We start from the raw sequence: 26466 nt of genomic DNA on the forward strand, positions 1-26466 counted from the left end.
TATGCACTTTACTTTGTTTAGCCATGCATAATTCATTTGTAGCTTTAATTCTTACTTTTTCCAAAGTTATTATGTGTACTACAGTGCTTTCCACCCTGGTCCGGAGAAACACCGTCTGGTTTGATGGTATACATGACTCGATTTGGCATCTCTGAGAGCAACAGCTCCAAGCTGAAAGCGTGTAGGGATGCAGAGAGCAAGGACCACTTTATCCAAGATGACAGCTGAAAGAATAACTTGCATAATGATTTTTTAAAAAAAAATAGTGCAGGGAAGAGAAAGCCCTGAGAGATAGCATAGCATTGATGGCCTGCTGCTTTTAAAGAACGTGTAAAATTACACGTGTGGCTAAGTTGGCAACAGGTGCAAGTTGAAACTGCGAGGTGAAGGGAAAGGGAATGTTTTGGGGCTGCAGAGTTTTGAGGAGGGGGTAGTGTTCCTTTAACAGCCTCTGCTTTCGTGGGGCAGGGGTGGGACGAGAGAGAGGGAATAAAAGGCTGCGCATCATTTCCTAATAAGGAAGTAACAGGTCGCCCCTGGGCTCACGCCATGCCAGTTACAAGCTCTTCTCCATATATGGCGATGAGCTCCTCTCCCGACGCTGTCATTGGCTGCCCCGCTCCCTAAAATCGAGGGTCGAAATTAAAACTTCTCCAAACTCGCCAAGTGCCCCCCTCCCGAGGTCGCAGGATTTACTTCGGAAATTAAGAGATAGCCGCAAGCGGCTGCTGTTGGGGTCAATGCACTGCGCTGAATGCTGGGTCGGCATTTTATAACTCCCATGTTCGCCTCCCCAGAGAAACAACGTCGTGATAAGCGTCCCTTTTATTATCCGATACCCCCCCCCCGCACCCACCACCTTTCCCCTCCTCCTCAAAGCAGCCCGAAAACCGCCGAACGCCATCTTCTAACATGGTTCCCCCTTCTTCTTCCCCCCCCCCCGGTCCCCGGGCCATTCGGAACTCGCTTTCCCAGAAGGCACCGGAGTCCGCCCGCCGCTGCGGCGCCCGGTAATTGCCCGCGCGCTGCGCCCTGGGAATTGTAGTCCTGTCAATACGCCGCCCTTTCGGAGTAAGAGGGCATCTCTCTTCCCCTCCCCCACAAAAAAAAAGGCAGCACAAAGGAGCCGGTGATATTTATTCCCCTCTCTCTGAGGATTAGGGACGCGGTTTAGGGGGGGGGGGTCTGGATATTATTCTCTGTCGGGGATTATAGACCCAAGCCACCCCCCCGGGGGCGGGGAGTTGCTGCGCGCGCAGCCGCCCTCCCTCTTTCTCCTGACTGGGGGGGGAGTGAAAAAGGGCGGGGACTGAGTTTCGCCCGGTCTTCTCAGTGCGAGAACAGCGAGCAGTTTCCTGTCGTCGGAAGGACTCTTGCCGAGCGGAGCTGCGATCTATAACGGGCGGTTTTCTCTACGGTCGGAAGGGATTCTTCTTTTTCTCTCTCTTTCTCTCCCCCGTTTATCTTCCCAAGCTCCCCCGCCCACAGAGAAATCAGCAACATGGTGAGTATATGTCGCGCTATTAATCCTTTTTTTTTTAGCCCCTTCTCTGAGGTGAAAATAAGACGGAGGGGTGGGGGGGGGGGAAAAGAAAACCCGTTGTGTAAAATGGCGTCGGCGAGGAACTAGGCTCTGAGGATCTCGTTGCCGCAGGCGGAATGATCCGGTTGCGCGAGGCCTCAGTGTTGCGTCGCGCGGGGCGGATGACGGGGTGTGAACCGGCGCGGATGTGTTTCGAGGGGCGGAGGGGGGGGGAGGAAGACCCCCGCGCGCGGACCCCTTTTCTCTCTCGCTCTCTTCCCGGCTCACGATTGGGCGCAACCGCCCCATCTCCTCCCCCCCCCCCCGCACCCACCCCAGATTCCAGCGCCTGCGCACAACCGATTCGCTACCCGGCGCCGGTCGCGCGGGCACTCGAGTCGGCCGAAGGCGGGGGAGGGAAGAGACGGAAAAAAAACCTAATGTTTCACAACACTCCGCACCCACACCCCGATTTGTGTCGGTCGGCCGCGAGTTTTTTTAAAAAAACTTCCCCGCAATTTCCCTCCCTCAGGCGATTATTTTTTCTCCTTGCTTGATTTCGACGGCCCCACCCTTCTCACCTCCTGCCCGTTATTTCTTTCAACCCTCTGGAAGCCTATTTTCCTCTTTGTCCGGGATCCATTATCTGGCGCAGAGAGAGAAGAGAAACCGCGCTCCATTTTGTCGGGGTTTGACGCGGAAAAAAGTCTTTGGATTTCTTACCATCTTCTGACCCTTATATTTTTTTTACACATTGCATCTCTTTAGTCATTGCATTTTTTTGTGGTTTTGCAACTTATGATTTGAGGAGTGTACAGCGGCTGGTTTCTTGCCAAAGGGCCCATGACGCTGTTTACTAAGTATATGATTAAGACCGTAGTAATTTAATTTTTTTTGAAGCATCAACTTCCACGTGTAAACTGAGGGCCACTAGTCCCACCCTAAACCTCCTGCCATCTGATTTTTGAATTGAATTGGCCTTATCCCCATTCCTCCTCTTTGGGGCCGTATGGCCTAATTCTGCTGTTATGTTTCAATAACTTCCATAAATATCCAACATTTCAAAGATTTATTGAGGGGAAAAGTGGATGCCCCCCTTATTTTAAAAACAGACTTTACTGTTCATTATGAATCTGCATTTGTTTTCGTTGTCCACTGAGAAAGATTTTTATAAGCTATGGTGGGGCTGGGGGAATACATCAGGTTCCCTTTGAAAATGGGCACCTACTTATTTTTGAACAGTGAGTTGCTACTGTATGAGGAAATTAGGTTCCCCATTCATCCTGTCTGGATCATTCACAATCTTTTTAATGTTATCTGATTTTTCCTCCCATTTGTCTGCCCTTTCATTTCTGAAGCTCACCTGGTCCCCGTTAATCCTTGTAAACCTCATTCCATAGGATTAGTTCCCTTACCTAAGACGGCCACTATTGGAGTTCAGCAGATGTTGGTCTTGCCTCTTGTCTTTCTCTGTCAGAAGATTACTATTTCCAGAAACAACAATAACTTGGTCAAGTGTATTAACTTCCTGAACCCAAGAGAGAGTCTGCAGACGCAGGAAATCGAAGTAACACGCAAAGTGGCAATGCTATTTTTTTGTCAAGATGGTTGTTTAAATAAATATTCAGTCCTGATTCTGAAGGGTCTTGGCCTGAAGCGTTGACTCTTTAATCTTTACCATAGATGCTGCCTGACCTGCTGAGTTCCTCCGGTGTTTCCTGTTCACTACTAATTTGAAACTGGCTAGATTCATGTTTTCTGTCTCCCTTCTTGAATAAAAGAATATTTTTTGCATTCTAATCTAAGGAACCTTAAATTTGTGACGCTGTTTGATTCTCTTGCCCACCAGCAGCTGCACCCTCCACATATAATGCAGTGTTAGCGATTCACAACCTCAAATAGTGCAATCTGAAAAAACCCAAAGTTCCCCTCCTTCTCACAACTTCTTATTCCCGAGTTGTGGCTTTTCTGTGCCTGTTCAATTTAATTGACCTTGTTCTCCATTAATTCCTTCTGACGCTATGCACACTTCGATCTTTCAAAAAGTATAAAGTGGGCTTTGTGTTTATAAAAATTAATTGTATGTTTAAGTCTGAAACTTTTTCTGTTAACAACAGTTCATACTAATTATTAGAATGTGCTTGATCTAAATGTCCAGAAAGTGTCCCCTATTCCCTTTCACCTGACTTGAAAGATCAATTTTATTTGTCTGATGCACGTCAAAGTATGCCGTTTGCATCAATGTAGTCTGGGGATTGTACTGGGCAGCCAGCAAGTGCTTCCGGTGCCAACAGAGCGTCCACTTCTCACTGGCTCATGAGACTTTGCATTGGTTAGAGGAAACCCACAGGGTCACGGGGAGGAGTGTGCATACCATCACAAGGTTCAGGAACGGTTGATGGCCCCTCAGCTATCAGGCTGTTGAACCGGAGGGGATAACTTCCTCAACGCTGAGCCAATTGCATGACCCACGGCTCTACAATTTGTGTCCTAGATTTTTTTTTGTATTTGTAAATTTGTTGTCTTTGCACTTTGGCTGTCTCTGTGTTTTCATTAATTTCATCAGTGTTTCTTTATTTTTACTGTGACTGCTCACAAGAAAATCAATCGGGATAGTATTTGGTGACCTACATGCCTTGATAATTTTACTTTGAACTTTTTCAAACTCCTAACAAACAGTGAGAATTAAATTCTGACCGCTGACTCTGTAAAACGCTCTGCTAACCGCAAAGCTAAGATGACGCCCCCAGCTTGGCTGGTTTCCTTACAAAACAGGCATCTTGAACTGTTCTCTTTTCTGAGTCTGACTGAAACTCAGTTGTTACATTTGCAGCTAATATTAAACAAATCATTAATATTAACTTTATTCAATGCAGTCGTGTCGCACAATATCACTTTAAGAATAGCCTGTTTCCTAATTGTATGCTGAATATGTTAATCTTCTAATTCTCAAAAGTATGAATATGTAACTAGGGGGTAATTTGGAGGGAAGAGGAAATAGAGAAATGGATTACTTCAGAGTCTTACTGGTGGAACTTTTGAAAATCCCTTCAGGAAATACACCATTAATTGTAATGTGATACCAAGTGTAGCTCCTTTGGCCAGAGGAATTTGTGAAAATCATTGCCATAGATGGCTGTGGGGACTGAGTCATTGGCTATTTTTGAAACAGAGTTTGATAGGTTTTCAATTAGTTGGGAAGGCAAGAAAATGGGATTTAGAAGGACAATAAACCAGATGTGATCGAATGGGCAGTGCAGACTTGATGGGCTGAACGGCCCAGTTGTGTTATGCTCTTATAATGAAGTTAGTTTCATGGTCATGACACACCCTGGGGCACAGAGTGGATGCGTGGAGGATCTTTCCTGTGACTAGAGGGTATAGCCTCAAAATACAAGGGTTGTGCTTTAGCTAGGTAGTGGTGTATCTGTGGAATCGATTGCTATATTCGGCTGTGGAGGCCACGTTTCTGGGTATATTTAAACTGGAGGTAGATAGATTCTTGATTAGTCGGGGGTTCAAAGGTTACGGGGAATGCAGGAGAATAGGGTTGAGGGAAAATAAATCAGTTGTGATTGAATGCAGAGCAGACTCAATGGGCTGAATGGCCTAATCTCCCAAATGCAAGAGGTTTCTGCAGATGCTGGAAATCCAGAGCAACACACACAGAATGTTGGAGGAACCCAGTAGGTCAGGCAGCATCTGTGAAGAGGAAGAAAGAGTTGACATTTCGGGCCGGGACCCTTCATCAGGACGCTAATTTTGTCAAAAAGCAAGAAAGTAGGCAGTTGAAAATTTTTCAGGTTGAGTGTTTTATTCTTGAGTAATGTTGGTCACAATCCTTCCAATGATCATGACAGTTGGTATAGAGATGGGTCAAACCAGGAGAGTGACATGGTGGGGTCCATTGGCGGTACTGGGACAGGAGGATGAGATAAAACTGGGATGTGTTCTACCTGGGGGTTTGAAATAAGTAGATTAGAGCATTACAGTAGAGGGGCTTTGCTCCTCGCTTGTAAATCTCCTCTGTACTGTCCTTTCTATAATGAGCTGACCTTTTAAACTACACTGTTGTCCTCCCTCCCGTCATTCAAGTTCATATAGAAGAGTTTCTTAAACACTAGTCTGTCTTTACCACCTCCTCTGGCAGGCGTTCCAAGTACCTGCTACTCTCTTGTTTTAAAAAAAACACAACTTGCCTCTGACATTTCCAAACCTTAAAATTATGCTCCCTGGTATTAACCATGTGGAACATGTTTGGCTGTCCACTTTCAGAGCCTCTTGTATTCCTATACACCTCTATCAGGTCACCTGATTCCCATTCACTCCAAAGAGAAAAGCCTTAGCTCACTCGATGTTTCCTCATAAGGCGTGCTCTCTAATCCAGGCAACGTCCTGGTAAATCTCCTCTGCACCCTCTCCAATCCAGGCAACGTCCTGGTAAATCTCCTCTGCACCCTCTCCAATCCAGGCAACGTCCTGGTAAATCTCCTCTGCACCCTGTCTAATCCAGGCTGAATCCTGGTGAATCTCCTCTGCACCCTCTCTAATCCAGGCAGCATCCTGGTGAATCTCCTCTGCACCCTCTCTAATCCAGGCAACGTCCTGGTAAATCTCCTCTGCACCCTGTCTAATCCAGGCTGAATCCTCGTAAATCTCCTCTGCACCCTCTCTAATCCAGGCAGCATCCTGGTGAATCTCCTCTGCACCCTCTCTAATCCAGAGAGCATCCTGGTGAATCTCCTCTGCACCCTCTCTAATCCAGGCAGCATCCTGGTGAATCTCCTCTGCACCCTCTCTAATCCAGGCAGCACCCTGGTGAATCTCCTCTGCACCCTCTCTAATCCAGGCTGCATCCTGGTGAATCTCTTTTGCACCCTCTCTAATCCAGGCAGCATCCTGGTGAATCTCCTCTGCACCCTCTCTAATCCAGGCTGAATCCTAGTGAATCTCCTCTGCACCCTCTCTAATCCAGGCAATGTCCTGGTGAATCTCCTTTGCACCCTCTCTAATCCAGGCTGCATCCCGGTGAATCTCCTCTGCACCCTCTCTAATCCAGGCAGCGTCCTGGTAAATCTCCTCTGCACCCTCTCTAATCCAGGCAACGTCCTGGTGAATCTCCTTTGCACCCTGTCTAATCCAGGCTGCATCCCGGTGAATCTCCTCTGCACCCTCTCTAATCCAGGCTGCATCCTGGTGAATCTCCTTTGCACCCTCTCTAATCCAGGCTGCATCCTGGTGAATCTCCTCTGCACCCTCTCTAATCCAGGCAGCATCCGTGAATCTCCTCTGCACCCTCTCTAATCCAGGCTGCGTCCTGGTGAATCTCCTCTGCACCCTCTCTAATCCAGGCAACGTCCTGGTGAATCTCCTCTGCACCCTCTCTGATCTGGGCAGCATCCCGGTGAATCTCCTCTGCACCCTCACTAATCTGGGCAGCATCCTGGTGAACCTCCTCTGCACCCTCTCTAATCCAGGCTGCATCCTGGTGAATCTCCTCTGCACCCTCTCTAATCCAGGCTGCATCCTGGTGAACCTCCTCTGCACCCTCTCTAATCCAGGCAGCATCCCGGTGAATCTCCTCTGCACCCTCACTAATCCGGGCAGCATCCTGGTGAATCTCCTCTGCACCCTCTCTAAAGCCTCCACACCCTCCCTGTGATGAGATGACCAGAACTGAAGGCATTACTCAGGGTTTTGCAGGATAGGCCTTCAACATTGTCCCTTGAGTTCAATGCCCTGGCTAATGTAGTCCAACACAGGCCTTCTTAACCACCCTACGGCTACTGGCAAGGAGATGCAAGTGGAGGGGTGAAACTACAGAAGCAAAATGCAGAATTATGGAAGGACTAAGCCGGTTGTTAGTGATGGTGCTGGTTCTGGGTAAAGACCCCACACGAAGTAGGAGGGGCATAGGATCAGAACTGGGGAATACGCCCATGAACACATTGCCACAGGGGTGGTTTATTATCCCTTTCAAACCCCATTCTTTTGCCTTCTCCCCATAACCTTTGATGCCCTGACTAACCTAGAACCTATTATCTACTTTAAATGTACCAATGGCTTTCAATGAGTTTGAGACCCCACCCCCTATGGTTAACCCTCTCATTCCCAGAATCAGCCTCCTTTGGGCCCTCACCGATGCCAGCCCAGGGCTGGTCACAATACTCCCAAGTGCAGTCTGACCAACGCCTTTTAAAGCCTCAACTTCTGAAGTCACAATGGGGCATTATAGATTAGTTACCTTTAGTAAGCTTCAAGAGCTTGGGATGGAATGTGCAGCGTTAATTTGTTTACATAACCCAAGTACGCAGTATTCTCTTCCAACATAGGTGCTGAAAATAATGATTATCTCTAACACATCTTCAGCTCCGGTAATTTCAATGTCATTTTCCTCACAGTCGCATGTTTTTTTTTGCGTACATAAGGAATCTGGTATATTTTTCAAAGCACACACCGTCCTTGATATTCTTGCAAATTTTAAAAAATTATATGTCACTCTGATATTTCATCAGATTTTGCAGTTCCCTAAACTCACAGAAACACGATTCACTTTGTTCCACTTCTGTCAGTTGTCACTAGCACTGGTTCAGTGGCAGGCTGTTCTGCGGTGTTCAGGGAGGATGTTTATTTTTGCATCTGAAGCTGACTCACCACCGCTCAAGCCCCATCCAAACCTTGGAGCCTGCTTCACATTTCTCCCTTTCCATGCACCACTGGCTGAGAGTCTAGTTCAGTTGCAAATCTGAAGGATGACTCGAGTCTATTGCCGTTCAACCGTGCTGCCAAATGAGGCGACGTTTTTCTGAACCAAGGTCCACAAGGTATAAAGTCATATATTCCGGAAGATTGATATCTAGTATAAGGTGCATTAATGGCACAAGTTTTAAAAAAGTAAAACAGTGTAACGGTGCTGGTGTTTCATACGCAATGAGACCTGTGTGGTGGCAGAGAGTTAAGTAGTCTCAAGGCCTGGGGGTGGGTGGGGGAGATAAAACTGTTTCCCATCCTGACAGTCCTTGTCCTCGTGCTCCTGGTAGGCAGCCAGAGGAGAGGGATTGTTGAGTGGATGGGAAGCATCCTTGGCAATGCCAAGTGTTCCTGGGATAGTTACCCCGGATGGCTGGTAGAGAGACCTGATGGATCCACTCCTTGCAGGGTTTGTGGTCCTGTCACATGTCCCAGACATTGTCAAAGACTGCCTTAAAAAGAAAATTATCTGAAGTGTAGACTTGAGCAAGCATTTCCTGAGCGGAACTTCCTCATGTAACTTCTGCTCAACAAACTCCCATTCCAGGGCAGGCGTTTGTGCCGTCGGTTTAACAGCACCAGTAATCAGAGTTTAATTCTCTCCCCCACCTGTAAGTTTGTACATTAGTGAGTGTGGCAAAACATGCAGGCTCAGCCATTGTTCTGTGTTGGTCCCTCCTGGCTAAAGAAACTCCTCATCATCTCTGGAAATATCCTCTCCACGTCCACTGTCCGGACTTTACAATAGGCTTCATTGAAATCCCCATCCCCACCTCCATTCTTAGACCCAGAGACGTCAAACATCCTCACGCATTAATCCTTTCACTTCCAGCTTTAACATTTCCCAAATGAAAATTACTCACGTTACTTGTTTTCCAGTTCCTACACTACACAACTTCTTCAAAATCTTAAATCCTTTACAATTTTGCAATTCTATTCCTAAATAGAATTGCCTAACCTTTGTGTTCTGAAATCATTTTACTCTTAACTACCAATGTCAATTTGCCAATTTCTCTTTTCTTTCCTGGATCTTAACGGCATATATCTGTCTTGGCAACAGTCTTGCTAACCAGGACTAAGGAACTTGACTGAATTTGCAGCCATGCTTCCATTTTGTAAAATGTGCGGTTTGTACTCCTGCTCAAATCTGTGTCTGGTTTGAATACCTCAGGCAGTGCTTATTTCCTTTTGGGGCAATTTACCCTTTGTTTCCTTGATTCAATGCTCTCCCCAATTGGAGGGGAGGACAGAGAGAATCTCATCAAAAACTAATGAAGGGTCTCAGTCTGAAACATCAACTATTCCTTTCCATAGATGCTGCCTGACCTCTTGAGTTCCTCCAGCATTTTATATATTCCATCTTAGATTTCCAGCAGTAATAGGTTCAGGATGTAGAGTTCCAATAACGGGGAAGTTTAGGACCAGCGGGCACAATCTTAGAATAGAAGGATGTTCCTTTAGAACAGAGTTGAGAAGGAATTTCTTTAGGCAGAGGGTGGTGAATCTGGCTTGGGTGGAGTCTATTGGGTATATTTAAAGCAGATGATTTCCATAATCTCTTGAGTTCGTGATTTTCTGCAAAGTCTCTTTGGGGTTTGCCTATCCTGAAGAAGTTTAAATCTTCTCTTCAACAGAAGATCAGTTGAGACCCCCTCTCATTGGAGCCTAGATTGTAGATTGGTGCAGGGGAATCATGCTGGAGGAACTCAGGTCAGGCAGCATCTGTTTGAGGGGAATTTTGTTCCTGTTCCTCTCCTGCAACTTGTGGTGCATCAGCTGGCAGTCTCGCCGTCTCTTCCAGCAATTGTTGCTTTTACGAAGCCAAATTGCTTGCTCAACGCGCAACCCAGCGTGGACAGAAAGTGTGCAAGGAACGGGCCAGATCTGAACCTAGCACCACTGGCCTTGGCCAGCTGATAGAGGGGAGTAGAGTCAGTGATTCCAGTCAAAACCCTTCATCAGGACTGGATAGGAAGGGTGGGGTGAAGTACAAGCTTAGAAAGTGATGGGTGGGGGGAATTTGAGTTAGAAGCTGGGAGGTGATAAATGGAAGAGTTCAAGGCTAAAGAAGGAATTTAATCAGAGAGTGAACCATGTGAGAAAGGGAAGGAGGAGGGGAACCAGAGGGAGACGATGGGCAGATGAGGAGAAGGGGTTGGGGGGGAACCAGATTGGGGTTTTGAAAAAGTGTGTGTTGGGGGGGGGGGATTTACCAGAATTTGGAGAAACCAATGTTCATGCCGTCAGTATGAGACCATACCACTCCAAACATGAATGACCTTATTGTGGCAGATGTGACTGGTGTGTCTGATTGGGGGGGGGGGGGGTTGGAATTAAAATGCGTTGGCCACAGTGAAATTCTCTCTGTTGTGGTCAAGAGGGAAGATGAAGGGGGTTTAATCACTGAATCTGGCCTATTGGGTTTGTGTCTTGTTGTAGATGTCATTGGAACTCTGGGCAGGTTGACATGGGTTGAAAATGTCTTCAAACAATAAAGCAATTATTAGTAATAGTTGACATTTTCTCAGCAAGTTAAAATCGAACATCCGTCCTTGAAGTGAGGAAATTTTTTGACCTAATATGGCTATCTTGAGAGCTGTGTCACATGAGGTGTGGTTCCAGTACAGTCACTCCAGCTATTTTTATCCAAACTCTCTTGTGCTCAATTCTTTTGATTCTTATTTCCCCTATTAAAAGGTTTGGAGAAATGGATGTTTTAATGTGGTGAAAGTTGGGCTGTTGAAGTTGTATGAGACGTTGGTGAGGCCAAATTTGGAGTACTGTGTATACAGTTCTGGTCACCTAACTACAGGAAAGATGTCGATTACACTGAAAGAGTACAGAGTACAAGGATATTTCCAAGGCTTGACCTGAGTTGTAGAGAAAGTTTGAATAGGTTAGGGTCCTTTCCTTCAGTCAACTTTAAATTATGCCCCCTCGTATCTGTCCTGGGGGGAAAATGTCTCTGCCAGTCCACTCAACCTGTGCCTCTTACCACCTAAACACCTCTATCAAGTCACCTCTCATCCTCCTTCACGCCCAAGCAGAGAAACCCGAGCTGACTCAGCCCAACCTTGGTGGACTTGTCGTTAAGGACACACGGTATTCGGAAACAGTCTGTTTAACCTCCTGCCTTGTTTTTGGTTTGTAAGAAAAGTCGCAGCCCTGTTCAGAGCTTCTCCCTGCCAAACTTTTGCTTCGTTAACCGAGCAGGCCAGTGCTTGACTAGACACTGCTCTATTTGAACAGGACAGAAGTGAATGCTGCAGGCAATACAAGTAACTGGGTCAGATTCCAATCCCAGCGTCGGCTTTCTTCAGGCATGTAGACATCAAGGAATCGCCCCACTCATTCTAACCAGGATGCACAGAGCCTCTGGTCTGTTCATGAACCTCACATTAATTTTCACCTTCATAACTGACTGGAGGTTGTTTATTACTATTCTTCAGTACACGAGCATAGAGGAGAACAAAATTTGTTAACCCTCTTAGCCCCATTCTCCTGCCTTCTCCCTGTAACCTTTGATGCCCTGACTAATGAGGAACTCATCATGTTCTGACTGGGGGGGGGGGGGGGCCACGACTGTATGGCAATGAATTCCACAGATTCACCAACTGGCTGAAGAAATTCCTCCTTATCTCTGTTCTGAAGGGACGTCCCTCTATCCCTCTATATTCTCTGTTTCTGGGCTCCCCGCTATTGGAAACACATCCAGGCCTTTCAGTATTCGATTAGGTTTCAACGAGATACCCTCTCATCCTTCTAACTCCAGTGAGTGGTACCATGAATGTATGACATAGGGGCATCCCATTGTATCCTGACTGATCTATTATCCCTCTGAACCTCATTTCCTGCCCTTTCCCCCCATAACCCTGCTGATCAAGAACCTAGTAATCACTTCTTCCAATATCCCCACAGCCATCAGTGGCGATGAATTTTGTACGTCTGTACTACATTGTTTGTATAAGCTGGTTGATCCAGGCCTGTGAGCTGAAAAATCAGTGCACGTTTTTAAAATCTTCCCACAGGCATCTGGCGTAAAAGTGTGCGACAGTGTTGTTAACTGCTTCAACCAGATGAAGGTGCGCAAGGTGTGCAGCAAAGAGGAGAGCATGAAGCGGAAGAAGGTAGTCCTGTTAAAGCTGAATGATTCGGACGAGTTTGTAGTTCTAGATGAACAGAACGAGATTCTTGTTGGCGATGTTGTGGAAGGCACTGTTAAAGACCCGTTAAACTCATTTGTAAGTATGCTTCCCAAGGATCGCTGCTGTTACGCTCTCTTTGATGTGTCCTTTGAGACGAGCGAGTCTAAGAAGGAGGAGCTGGTCTTAATTCATTGGTAAGTTTTTAATTTATTGCTAGTTATGTGAGACCGCAAGTAATGGGTGTATAAATGGCTCTTAAAAGCCTGTAATGTATTTAGCCCTACCATCATACCAAGCCATGTATTCCAGGCATCCACCTCTCTCTGGGGGAGAAAAAACTTACCCCTCACATTCCCTTTGAAGCTACCCCTTCCCACCTTCAATGTATGCCCTCTGGTATTAGACATTCCTGTCTGGGAAACATCCCGTCTACTCTGTGTCTCTTATAATCTTATAAACTTCTCTCAGATCTCCCCTCAGCCTTCTGCACTCCAGAGAAAACAACCCAAGTTTGTCCAGCCTCTAGTGATAGAACACGCCCTCTAAACCAGGCAGCATCCTGGTAAAACTCTTCTGTACCCTCTCCAAAGCCCCAATGTCCTTCGTATCCTTCATCTGGAACTCCGGATGTGGCCTAACCAGAGTTCTATGAAGTTCCAAGTGCTAGTCTCTTCTTAACCCCCCCCCCCCCACCTGCAAAATCTCCCTCACTGTGGTCTTGTGTCAATCTGCACTGCTGTGTAACATGACATCTGCAGTCTAAACCTAGCCAAGCTACCATTTACCATCTTAGGATTTCTTGCAGCCAAAAACCTGATTACAGAATGTATGGCGGGTGGGGTGCAGAATTGCATAAAGGAAATATGTATACGCTATTGTGTACAGTGAATTACGGTTAATTAGGACACATCAGGACCAGTACATTTCAGCCCAATAAGCTGCAGTTACCCAAAATTTCATGGGAATAGATTAATAAAAATACAAAAGACAAACTGCTATTTAATGGAGTAATGTTTACTGATGGAGATACAGCACAGAATAGGCCCAGTGAACCTCCAATTTACATTTTCAATGACCGATTAGCCTATCAACTGGTATGTCTTTGGACTGTGGGAGGAAACCTACACGGTCATGGGGAGAACGTACAAACTCCTTAGGAAACTACCAATCCTATGATGCACACCTATAAGCTGTGCATCAGTTGCTAATAGTTAACGACAAAGCAATTCATCTAGTGTTCTTTTTTATTGAACAATAAATAACTGCGAAGATGCCCACTTCGGGTAATTTTTATTGGCTAGTGTCAAATCCATCTGTGGCATTTTCAAAAAAGATTATTAAAAATCACTGCGTTTTGAGTTGGCGTCCATTCTCCCAAATGGATAACATACTACAACTGTGCATGACTGACGCTGATTTAGAAACTGTTTGGCAGCAGTCTCCGTTCCCAACTAAGCAGCATAGTGTCTGGAATAAACTAAAGCAATCCCCGTGACAGTTTTGCTTGAGCAGTCAGGCTTGTTCTTCAAGAGTTGTCCCAAATCTGGGGCTGTCCCAATTAACCAGAATCCGCTGTACCATCTTGAGATTTCTTACAGTCAGAACAGGAAAAATAGAGAAGTGCAATGGAATCTGAAAAACTAGTCATAAAGACTGACAATCGACCACACAGAGTGGAAATGAAAAATACTGAGGTGGTATCAGCTTGGTGTAGTGGTGAGTGAGATTATCCCTTGATGACTCAGGGCCAGGAAGGTTGGAGGGTGTCATTGGAGATGCTAGGATAGGAACTACACCTATTGAAATCTGGAGGGAAATTAGCTTGTCATGCAGTTAACTTTAATGGTGGGGTGGGTAGAATTGACTTTTCCCTCCTTTCCCCTCTGTAGATGTCACTTGACCTGTTCCCCTGGTGGGGAATTTAAAAAAAAATCCTGGTCACAGGACGAGAATCTCGGGTCAGTGGCCACTTTTCTAGGTAATGGGTAGGGGAGCGGAAGCCAGTGTGGTCTTCTGCTGATGTAGCCCATCCACTTTGGGGTTTGACGTGTTGTGCATTCGGAGTTGCTGTTCTGCACACCTCTGTAGTAACACGTGGTTATTTGAGTTATTGTTGCCTTCCTGTCTGGACTGGCTATTCTCTGACCCCTCTCATTGCCAAGGTGTTCCCCCACCCCATGGAATTCATATTTTGTTTCTCACACCATTCCCTGTATCCAGAGTTCGTTGTGAGTGAAAATCCCAGGACATCAGCACCTGAGATATGCAGACCACCCTGTCTGGCACCAGCCGTCATTTCTCAGACAAAAAACTCAGGTTACCTTTTTTGCCCGTTTCTGATGTTTGGTCTGAACGACAGCTGAGCCTCTTGACCGTATCTGCATGCTTTAATGCACTGAGTCGCTGCCATACGATTGGCTGATTAGATATTTGCCCTAACGAGCAGGTGCATTTAGTAGAGTAGCCACTGATCGTCTGTTGCACAGAAACAGTTCTATAGCACCAAATGGAAGAAGACAAGACACGGGAGCGGAATCAGGCCATTGGGCCCATCAAATATGCTCCACCATTCCATCATGGCTGATTATTATCCCCCTCAACCCCATTCTCCTGCCATCTCCCCGAAATGCCCTCACTAAGCAAGAACCAGTTTAAATATCCCCAATGACTAGGCCTCCACGGCTGTCTGTTGTAATTGAATTCGACAAATTCGCCCCCCCCCCCACCCCCTGCTGTTCTGAGGTGGTGCTGTCAGGTCCCGCTGCTATTCAGAATATTCACATACATTTCGGTGAGGAGTCTTTCCTCTGGTCTTCGAGGCCCAGGGTCATCAAATGCTCCTTGTATGTTGACCTTTTTATTTCTGGCATCATTCTCAAGAAATCCATTCCGGATCCTCTCCGGTGCCAGCAAATAAAGGCCCCAGAATGTCTCAGTTCTCCCAAGTATAGCTTTCATAATGTAACGAGAAGGGAGTTCTGCCAATCTGAGATTTTCTGTTTCTGTGTACTCTGGACGAAGGTTGGAGTGTTGGAGGGGAGTCCATTGTTATTAGTGGGGAGCGTCTGGCCAGCGACGAAGGAAGAGGGCTCGCGTTTTTCAATTTGGGGCGGCGCTTGCCTCTGCAGGAACTGGCAGGTGGTTGCATTTTCTGCATGCAGGTTGTGTGTTTGCTGTGCGTTGTGGACACATCATTGAAAACTAACTGCAAGCCCTGTGCACTAAAAGTGCAGCTCGGTGTGCACCAGGTGGACTGGTTTTATTGGTCCTGAGTGGAGCCGGCCCTTCTCGTTGGGAGTCGGTTGCATGTGCATGCTTCATAGTCGAGAAAGTACTATAGCACAAAACAGGCCCTTCGACTTATTCAATCCATGCTGAGCTATTAAACTGCCTGGTCCCATCGACCCACTCTCCATACCCCTCCTGTCCATGTACCTATCCAAACTTGTCAGATGTTGAAATCAAGCCTGCACTTCCATTGACTGCTTGCTCCTCCTGTTTCCCTTAAACATTTCACCATTCATCTTTAATCTATACCTTCTAGTTCTAGTCCCACCCAACCTCAGTGGAAAAGGCCTGTTTGCATTTACCCTATCTATAACCCTCATAATTTTGTGTGCCTCTTTTCGTCAGCGTCCCAGGGAATAATATCCTATTCAATCATATCCTATAATTTGGGTCCTCGACTCACGGCAAATATCCTATTAATTTTTTCTGTACTACTTCAATCTTATTGATAAGCAGTTCTCTTTGTGTTTGGTCTAGCTGCCCTTGGTTAGGGATGGGGCCACGCTGACCCTCAAGTCTTCATTATTACAGCTGTGGATCCCTGACAGTTCACGTCGGGATGCCTCATTTTGAATTCCGCTGGCATTCTTGGAATGGGTTTTGGGGGCAGGGGTTCATCAAGGTACCCCTGTTCATCTGGGTTAAACTCTGCCTGCCACTCTTCAGCCCAGCTCTGCATTCTGTCAATGTCTTGTAACCTTATACACCCTTCTGCAATCATTGCCCATAACTTTGTATCGTTTACAAATTTATTAGCACACTCTTCCACTTCCCTACTATGGGAAATTGTCAGATGCCTCACTAAAATCCATATCCACCGCTCTGGCTTCATCAATGTGCTTTGTCACATCCTCAAAGAATTGCCCCTTCAGTTGCCTTGGCCAGATTTGGAATATGGGAGAGAGTGTGTGTTTGAATTTGGTTCTAACTTTGTCTCTGAGCAGATGTTATCCCATTCTCCAACTGAATTGGGGAATAAACCTTTGGGGGTGTGCAGCATAGTTGAAGGGAAGGTGTTGTCTGTCACCAGCAAGACACTGAAACTGGTGATGTAGAAGTCAATGCATCGTGAAAAGTGGGCATTCTCCTGGAGAGCCTCTCAGCCGTGTCTCTCAAACACAAAGTATGTCGTGCTGGGGCGTCAGTCACAGCAGCCTAGTGGTTAGCATAGCACTGGTGACCCGGGTTCTATTCCCCTTGTTGCCTGTAAGACGTTTGCACGTTCACCCCACGTTTCCTCTGGGTGCCCTGGTTTCCACCCACAGTCCAAAGACATACCAGTTGGTGGGTTAATTAGTCATTGTAAATTGTTCTGTGATTAGGCCGGGGTTAAATCGGGGGATTGCTGGGTGGAACGGTTCAGGAAGGGCCTATTCCACGCTCTATGTCAATAAATAAATGTAAGATCGAAGGTGGATGGATAGTTACAATGACATTGTTCCTTCTGGTGTGCAATTTTTCTTTTGAATTACATATCTACTGTGGCAACCACCTTTTGAATTTTCAAACACCTTTTCTGGGACAGAGGTAATTCACACAGATGGTCTACAAACTTTTGAGAACAGGTGCCCAAGATTAGTATTGTGGGAGCTGACTCCCAGCTATTGATCGATCAGATATTTGGTGTGTTACTTGGTAATGTCAGCCTGGTGTGTAAGGCAGTTTACAAGGTGAAAAAGCTTTAAACTCATTGTTTTTTTTTTGGCCTGGTTTGATGCAGTCCAATTAACGTGTAATGTCTGGCTTACGCATGAAATTGCCTCATGGTCACCCCACTTTGTAAACTGTGTGTCTTGCCAGACAGCCCCATGCTATGGACCAGCTGGTGCTGTACAGATACTATTGTTTATTTGCAAGTGTGTTCTTTTAACTTCAAACTAATTACTGGTTGTGATTTGCATTAAGAACTGAAGACTGCTTCTTTGAATTAATATTTGATGTATCCCCCTAATCCCACAGTAATCGCTAACTGATTTCCTATGGCTTTTACCTGTTTTATCCCATCAGGAATCCAGAAGGTGCATCTATCAAGGAAAAGATGCTCTATGCTAGCAGCAAAGATGCACTGATGAGGAAGTTTGGGGGTAAGGTGATCTTCTTTCTGCCCCGTCTTGTTTCTTCATGATGTACAAGACCTGTGCAAGGCTCAGGGCATTTCCAATTCCCCACCACCCTGTCTGTACAAGGGGCAGTTTGCCTCGCGGCCGGCTGTGACTATCAGGTTTATCGTTGTAGTGGTAGCTTTACATAAAAATACCCATCTGTGATCTGGGCGCTCTAGCGGGGAGCCCAGCGAGAAAATGCAGTTTCACGTTTATCACGAGGACATTGGAGGAATGTGCCAATGACCAATGCTGCCGTTGGGATGTGCTGGGGACGGCCCACAAGAATCACCATACACATTCCAGTGCCAACATCTTTTATCTGCCATGCACCAAGCCTGCTTGCATTTATCCCCTCTATACCCCTCATAGTTCAGTATACCTCTATCAAATCTCCCCTTGCTCTCCTATGCTCCAGGGAACACATTCCTGATCCAGATCCTCGAGTCCTGGCAACGTCCTTGTAAGTTTTTTTTTTGTACTCTCTTGTAGGTAGGTGACAACAATTCTCCAAATTTGGCCTCATTCGTTGCAATTCCTGTGCTCTGTCACATTTTTCTAAACACAGCAGGTCAGGCAGCATCTATGGAGGGGAATAAACACGGGACACATCCTCTTCCACTCTGCTTCCCAGCTACACACACAAACAGTCCTCCAACCTCAGGCCTCTGGGGCTTCCAATCTCCATCAGACACTGGGGATGGGGGCAGAGCCTTTAAATTAGCTTCAGCCCTCGCGTTGCTGCAGTGTGAGCTCGGCCTGTAAGTGCAGTTACTAATAGGCAAAGTGGCTGGCCAGTGGTGTAGTGACTTTGAGGTGAATGGTTCTGGGTTCGAATCCAGCTGGCTCACTGCATGCTTTCCGTCTGTGTTGGGTTGAGCGTCAAGCTAGCAACTCGGCATCATTTTTTTAAAAAATGTGAGCATTAGGGGTGGGGACAGCTCACAGGCAAGATGTTGGGTTACCGGTGCCTGCGTGGGGTCAGAGCACTATGACATAGCTAAGGAAACATCTGCTTCAAAGTCAGAAGTTGGTTGCTTTAGTAAAATCTTGGAAGTATGGAGTGCAGTAACACAGAAGCAGACACTTCCATCCGTTGACCTGCAACTTGACTGTGGCCTTCCATGCCGTTCCCATCTGCTAAGTTGAACCCGCATTCCATTGGAAGTGCTCGCACCACCCTCTGAGTGAAGTTTTGCCTTGCACCTCAAGTTCTAGTCTCATCCAACCTCCGTGGAAGAAGTCTGCTTGCATTTACCCCTCAGTGTTGTATCCCTCTCTCACATCTCCCCTCATTCTCCTATGCTTCAGGCAGTCCAGTCCCAATTCATATTCTCAAGTCACAGCAACATCCTCAAGTTCTTTTTCCCTGCACTCTTAATCTTACTTGCATCTTTCCTGTAGGTAGGTAACCACAATTCTCCAAATTTGGCTTCACCACCATCAACATAACTTCACAATTCCTGTACTTGGTCTCATTGCTGAGCTTATTTTAGCAGGTCAGGTAGCATCTATGGAGATGAATAAACATTTCAAGTTTTGGGCCGAGACCCTTCATCAAGACTGGAAAGGCAGATGTCAGAGAATAGGAAGGCAGGGGGGAGGGTGAAGTATAATTTTGAGGGAGAGGGGAATGAACCATGGGAGAAAGAGGGGAGGGGAGGAGAAAAGGTATGAGTGAGGTCAGTGTGGGGAATGGAAAAGGATAGATGGGGAGAAGTTAGAGAAATCGATGTTGATACTGTCAGGTTGGAATATGAGGTCCTGCACCTCCAACTTCAGTATGGCCTTATTTATTGTGTGGGTGTGTGCTCTCTCTCAGGTTTTGATCTGACTAACTCATCTGTTTGATTTGCAGGCATTAAACATAAGTGGCAGTTTGGAGAGATGGAGGAGGTTATAGACGTCAACACATGGGCCGAAAAGTTGGGGCCTAGCGTGCTGGCTGTGGAGTCTCGTAAAGTTACAGTGACCATGCAGCAGCAAAGTGTTAAATGTCATTAGAGTCTTGTCCTGTTTTTTTTGGGCCTACTAAATACCTTCAGTTTGTATACATGTCTTTGACTTCCTATCTGCTTGCTTAACCCTCCTATTTGTGATTGGGACCAGTTATTTAAAGGACACCTGTACCAGTGCAGTGGGACCTTCAGTGGGTGGAAATTTGCTGCCAAACTCCTTAGCATGTCCAGGCCTGGAACGATGCAGAACAAATTGCGACAAAAGGGCGAGAGGGTGATCAGTGTGCGTCGAATTTATTAAAAACAGCGACAAACTTTGATGTCCTAATCCTGTTCCCAGACCAGATTTTAAGATGGTGGGTTGTTGCTTGGGCAGTAATCGGAGTTTCTGTTGACATCGGGCAACCTTCGTTTAGTTGGGGCTGGGAGGGTGGTTGCTGATTGATATTTTTTTTAGATCCTTGTAATCAACGTTTAATAATTCTGCAACTCTCGTTAGAACTCTTGATGCAGATCAATGTGTAATTGATGTTTTGTAAGCGTTCCTAATATTTTAACAGGATTTGACAGTTGGTGGTCAAGCATTGTAATCATTCTGCATGTATACTGTGATCAAATTTTCATTGCTTGCGGGGAGGGGGGCCAGGGAAAGGGGTTGCCTGCCAGTTCAAAGGAGAACGTGAATTAGTGTCTTGTGAAATGTTGATAGATTGGAAAATGAACCCCTGACCTACTAATTTGGAAGAGCACCATTAACGTCTAAATAAAATTACAATCAGTATCTTGTGTCTTGGTTCTTTTGATTTCTGAGCTCTATACACCAATCACAAAGATAGGGGTGAAGGTTTGCAAGCAAATCCAACTCCTACAAATTTCCAGAATTGGGTTTATTACCACTGACAGACTTTCAGTGGTCTCTTTGTTAGGGTCATTGGTACACCTCATTAAAGTGTAAAAGAGGGGCTGAGTGGATATTGGACTACTGGGCGACAGTGCTGGAGAGGTAGTAATGGGGGACAGGGAAATGGCGGGCAATCTGAATAAATATTTTGCATCACTCTTTACTGTGGAAGACACTAGCAGTAAGGCGGAAGTTCCAGAGGGTCATGAAGTGTGTGAAGTTACTATAAACTAGAGAGAAGGTTCTTGGGAAACTGGAAGGTCTGAAGGTAAAGATGGGCTACACCGCAGGATTCTGAAAGAGGTGGCTGAAGAGATTGTGGAGGCATTAGTAATGATCTTTCAGGAACCTGGAAGACCTGAAAATTGCTAGTGTCACTCCACTCTTCAAAGGAGAGAGGTGGAAGAAATGAAAATAGGCCAGTTAATCTGATCTTGATGGTTGGGTAGATGTTGGAGTCAATTCCAGGATACTGGCAGGTACATAATGAAATAGGCTGTAGTCAGCAGGCTTTCCTCAAGGGAAAATCTTGCTTGACAAATCTTGGAATTCTTTGAAGAAATAACAAGCAGGATAGACAAAGGAGAATTGATGTTGCGCACTTGGATTTTCAGAAGGCTTTTGACACTGCTACACGAGGCTGCTTGATAAGCTACGAGCCCATGGAATTACAGGAAAGATTCTAGCTTGGATAAAGCAGTGTGGTTGATTGACAGAAGACACAGTGGGAATAAAATGAGCCTCTGGTGGTGCTCCACAGGAGTCAATATTGGGACTGATTCTTTTTGTTACTTGTTAATGGTTTGGATGATGGAATTGATGGCTTTGTTGCAATGTTTGTAGACAATATGGAAAAAAAATAGTTTTAAGGAATTGGGCTACAGATGGGGAGGATGGGCAAAGAAATGGCAGATGGAAAACAGTGCTGGGAAATCTATTTGGCTAGAAGAAATGAAAGTTGACTATTTCCTAAATATACAAAACATTGAGGTGCAAAGGGACTTGTGCAGGATTCCTTAAGGCTAATTTGCAGGTTTAGTCTGGTGAGGAAGGCAAATCTGATGTTAGCATTTATTTTTGGGTGCTGTAGAATGTGCTAAAACTGAAGAGGGTTAAAAGGAGGTTTGTGAAAATTATTCCAGAGTTGAAGGACGTCGTATGAGGAGCATTTGATGGCTCCAGACCTGTATTCACTGGAATTCAGAACAATGAGGGGTGACCTCATTGGAACCTAACAAAACTCTTTGATAGAGTGGATGTGGAGAGGATGTTTCCTCTGGTGGGAGAGTCTTAAGATGAGAGGAGACACATTCAGAGGGGTGTCCTTTTAGAATTAAGATGAGGAATTTCTTTAACCAGAGAGTGATAAATCTGTGGAATTCTTTGCCACGAGCAGCTGTGGAGGCCTAGTCTTTATATTTAAGGGAGAGGTTGCTAAATTCTTGATTCGTCAGGGCATGAAGGGATACAGGAAGAAGACAGTAGATTTGGGGCTGAGAAGGAATAATGGATCAGCAACGATGAAATGGTGGAGCTGACTTGATGGGCCAAACAGTCTAATTCTGCTCCTATATCTAATGGTAATGCAAATATCTAATCAGCCAATCACGTGGCAGCAACCCAGTGTATAAAAGCATGGAGACACGGTTGAAATGCTCAGTTCAGACTAAACATCAGAATGGGGAAAAAGTGTGATCTAAGTGACTTCGACCAAGTGATCATTGGTGCCAGATAGGGTCAGTATTTCAGAAACTGCTGATAGGGAACTTTCATGCACAGCTGTCTAGAGGTTACAGAGAATGGTGCGAGAAGTTTTTGGTTCAAGATGACTGACTCGAGAGTGGTGTGGACAGCCCAGCGCATCTGTAGATGTGAGCTTCCCACTATTCAGGACATTTACAAGGTCAGGTGTGTGAAAAGGGCCCGAAGGATCATTGGGGACCCGAGTCACCCTGACCACAAACTCTTCCAGCTGATCCCATCCGGGAAACGGTACCGCAGCATAAAAACCAGGACCATCCGGGACAGCTTCTCCCACCAGGCCATCAGACTGATTAACTCACGCTGACACAACTGTATTTCCATGTTATATTGACTATCCTGTTTTACATACTATTATAAATGACACACCTCACATTTAGATGGAGACGTAAAGATTTTTGCCCCTCACGTATATGAAGGATGTCAGTAATAAAGTCAATTCAACTACACCAGTGGTGTGCAAAGGAGCATCTTTGAACATACATGTTGAACCTTGAAGTGGATGGGCTACAGCAGCAGAAGACCATGGACATACACTGTCCACTTTATTGGATAGAGGAGGAACTTAATAAAATGGCCACTAAGTGTGGGCTTAATCTGAGGGGTGTGGTTAAAAGTTTAAAGAAGTTCTTTTTAAAAAATGAGTGACCAGAAGGCTTCTCCCAGGGGATGGTGGTAGAACCAATTATGGTAATGTATAAGAGATGTTTAGATGAATGGCCATGAGGAAGTGGGGGATGTGTGAGTACAGGCGGGGAAGGTTTGTGATCCAAAGCAGTCACAACAGCAGTAACGCAGTAGCGTAGTGGTTAGCAACGCTTTACGGTATGGGCGACCCAGGTTCAATTCCCACCGCTGCCTCGAAGGAGGTTGCATGTTCTTCCCCTGTGGGCTTGCTCCAGTTCTCTCCCACAGTCCAAGTACGTAGCAGTTGGGTAGTCCTGTGATCCGACTCGGGTTAAATTGGGGTTTGCAGCTCGAAAGGCCGGATGCATCTCAATAAAAAAGAAAAATGTTGGAGGAACTCGGCAGCATCTATGGAAGGGAATAAAACAGTTGATGTTTCAGACCAAGACCATTCATCCGGAAGGGGGAAGGAGACATAGATGTGGGAGAGGAGGGCTAGAACGGGGGTTCCCAACCATTTTTATGCTCGGGACCCCTACCATTAACCGAGGAGTCCGTGGATAGTTGAAGCCGGATGGGGAAGATGGAAGAAGTAAAGGGCTGAACAAGGAGTGGGGGGGGGGGGGGCGCAGCAGGGGTGGGGATGGTGGGCAGTTGAGAAAAGAAAGGCTGAGGTGGGAACGAGAATGGAGAAAGAGGGAGGAGGAGCAGAAATCCCAACTGGAAATTAGAGAAATCGATGTCCATGCCGTCAGGTTGGAAGCTACCCAGATGGAATATGAGGTGTTGCTCCTCCAAGCTGAGAGCAGGCTCATTGTGGCATTTCAGAAGGGTCTCGTCAGCAGTTAATTTCCCTCCATAGATGCTGCCTGACCTACTGAGCTCCCCCAGTCTTTTTTTTTGTGTGTGTGCACGCACTTCAGTTGCTCAAGATTTACAGCACCTCGTTGTTATTAAGACCAGAAATCTGCCTTCTTCAGGACCCACAAACGATAATGTCTTGCTGAGTTATATTTCAATGCGCAGGCACAGAAGGCAGCTTCCTTCCTCAAAATGCTGCCAAGGGCCAAAGTGAAAGATTAGTCAACTGTGTCGGACAGCAGTGAAAATGCTCCTGTGCATTTGACATGGAATTTGTCAGTAAGGCAGCATCCATTATTACAGACCTCCAGCACCCAGCACCCTTCTCCCACTGTGACCATCAGGGAGGGGGTACAGAAGCCTGAAGGCATCCACTCAGCGATTCAGGAACAGCTTCTTCCCCTCTGCCATCAGGGAGGAGGTACAGGAGCCTGAAGACGCACACTCAGCGATTCAGGAACAGCTTCTTCCCCTCTGCCATCAGGGAGGAGGTACAGGAGCCTGAAGACGCACACTCAGCGATTCAGGAACAGCTTCTTCCCCTCTGCCATCAGGGAGGAGGTACAGGAGCCTGAAGACGCACACTCAGCGATTCAGGAACAGCTTCTTCCCCTCTGCCATCAGGGAGGAGGTACAGGAACCTGAAGCCACACTCTCAATGATTCAGGAACAGCTTCTTCCCCTCTGCCATCAGGTAGGATGTACAGAAGCCTGAAGACACACACTCAACGATTCAGGAACAGCTTCTTCCCCTCTGCCATCAGGGAGGAGGTACAGGAGCCTGAAGACACACACTCAACGATTCAGGAACAGCTTCTTCCCCTCTGCCATCAGGGAGGAGGTACAGGAGCCTGAAGACACACACTCAACGATTCAGGAACAGCTTCTTCCCCTCTGCCATCAGGGAGGAGGTACAGGAGCCTGAAGACGCACACTCAGCGATTCAGGAACAGCTTCTTCCCCTCTGCCATCAGGGAGGAGGTACAGGAGCCTGAAGCCACACACTCAACGATTCAGGAACAGCTTCTTCCCCTCTGCCATCAGGGAGGAGGTACAGGAGCCTGAAGCCACACACTCAACGATTCAGGAACAGCTTCTTCCCCTCTGCCATCAGGGAGGAGGTACAGGAGCCTGAAGGCACACACTCAGTGATTCAGGAACAGCTTCTTCCCCTCTGCCATCAGGGAGGAGGTACAGGAGCCTGAAGACACACACTCAACGATTCAGGAACAGCTTCTTCCCCTCTGCCATCAGGGAGGAGGTACAGGAGCCTGAAGGCACACACTCAACGATTCAGGAACAGCTTCTTCCCCTCTGCCATCAGGGAGGAGGTACAGGAGCCTGAAGACACACACTCAGCGATTCAGTTACAGCTTCTTCCCCTCTGCCATCAGGGAGGAGGTACAGGAGCCTGAAGCCACACACTCAATGATTCAGGAACAGCTTCTTCCCCTGATTCCTAAATGGACATTGAACCATTACCTCACTTTTTTTTAATATACAGTATTTATGTTTTTGCACGTTTTTAATGATCTATTCAATATATGTAATTGATTTACTTGTTTATTATGTTTTATTTTTATTTATTTTATTAATTATTATTTTTTTCTCTGCTAGATTATGTATTGCATTGAACTGCTGCTGGTAAGTTAACAAATTTCATGTCACATGCCGGTCATAATAAACCAGTGAAACGAGTGAACTTCCGCATGTTTTCTCCCAAGTTACTCCACCAATGGAGAATCACTGAAAATATTGTAGGACGGTCGAAGATAATTCGGTACAGCCCAGTCCAGGATCTTTGACCCACAATGCTGTATTGACCTTTTAATGTACTCTGAAATCAATCCAACTCTCCTCTCTCGCATAGACCTCCATGTTTTCAATCATTCACGCACCTATCTCAGAACATCTTAAACATCCCTAATGTAAGGCCGCAAGACGCAGGAGCAGAATCGGGCCATTTCTTCATGGCTGGTCCACTTCCCTCTCAATTGCATTCTCCTGCCTTCTCCCCGTAACCTTTCATGCCCTGACTTATTAAAAGCAGATTAAACTCCGCCTTCAGTACACCCAATGGCCCGGCCTCCACCACTGCCTGTGGCAACGAATTCCACAGATTCGTCACCCTCTGGCTAAAGAAATCCCTCCTAATCTCCGTTCTAATTGGATGTTCCTCTATTCCGAGGCTGTGCCTTCTGGTCCTAGACTCCCCCCAGCCGAGGAATCATCCGCTTCATATCCACTCTGCCTCGGCCTTTTACCATTCGATAGGTTTCACTCAGATTCGCCCCCCCCCCCCCACCCATTCTTCTAAATTCCAGCAAGTAAAGGCCCAGAGCCACCAACTGCTCCTCATTCCCCGGAATCGTTCTTGTGGGTCTCCTCCGAAACCCCTCGGCACATCCTCTCTTAAATAAGGGGCCAAAAAACCTGCTGACAGTACTCCAAATGAGGCCTCACCAGGGCTTTGTAAAGCCTCAACATCACATCCTTGCTTTTATATTCTAATTAGATTGAAATGACTACTAACACTGCATTTGCCTTCCTC

General features: G+C 46.3%; 1 protein-coding gene across 1 annotated transcript; it reads left to right on the top strand.

Annotated features, from left to right (window-relative positions):
• Nucleotides 1-1304: 1304 nt before the first annotated feature.
• Nucleotides 1305-20546, top strand: LOC132384051 (cofilin-2-like). The gene is made up of 4 exons (XM_059955343.1): nt 1305-1504; nt 12301-12611; nt 17713-17789; nt 19666-20546. The coding sequence occupies exons 1-4, from the start codon at nt 1502-1504 to the stop codon at nt 19809-19811; spliced, it is 537 nt and encodes a 178-aa protein (XP_059811326.1). The 5' UTR covers nt 1305-1501; the 3' UTR covers nt 19812-20546.
• The last annotated feature ends 5920 nt before the right edge of the window (nt 20547-26466 follow it).

The sequence above is a fragment of the Hypanus sabinus genome, chromosome 31 (genome assembly GCF_030144855.1).
Source record: "Hypanus sabinus isolate sHypSab1 chromosome 31, sHypSab1.hap1, whole genome shotgun sequence".
In the NCBI taxonomy this organism is placed as follows: domain Eukaryota; kingdom Metazoa; phylum Chordata; class Chondrichthyes; order Myliobatiformes; family Dasyatidae; genus Hypanus; species Hypanus sabinus.

What these genes read in the sequence shown, in the direction of transcription:
- LOC132384051 (XM_059955343.1), top strand. An exon ending in GAGCTGGTCTTAATTCATTG is followed by an intron (nt 12,612 to 17,712) that starts GTAAGTTTTTAA and finishes TTATCCCATCAG; the next exon opens with GAATCCAGAAGGTGCATCTA. An exon ending in ACTGATGAGGAAGTTTGGGG is followed by an intron (nt 17,790 to 19,665) that starts GTAAGGTGATCT and finishes TTTGATTTGCAG; the next exon opens with GCATTAAACATAAGTGGCAG.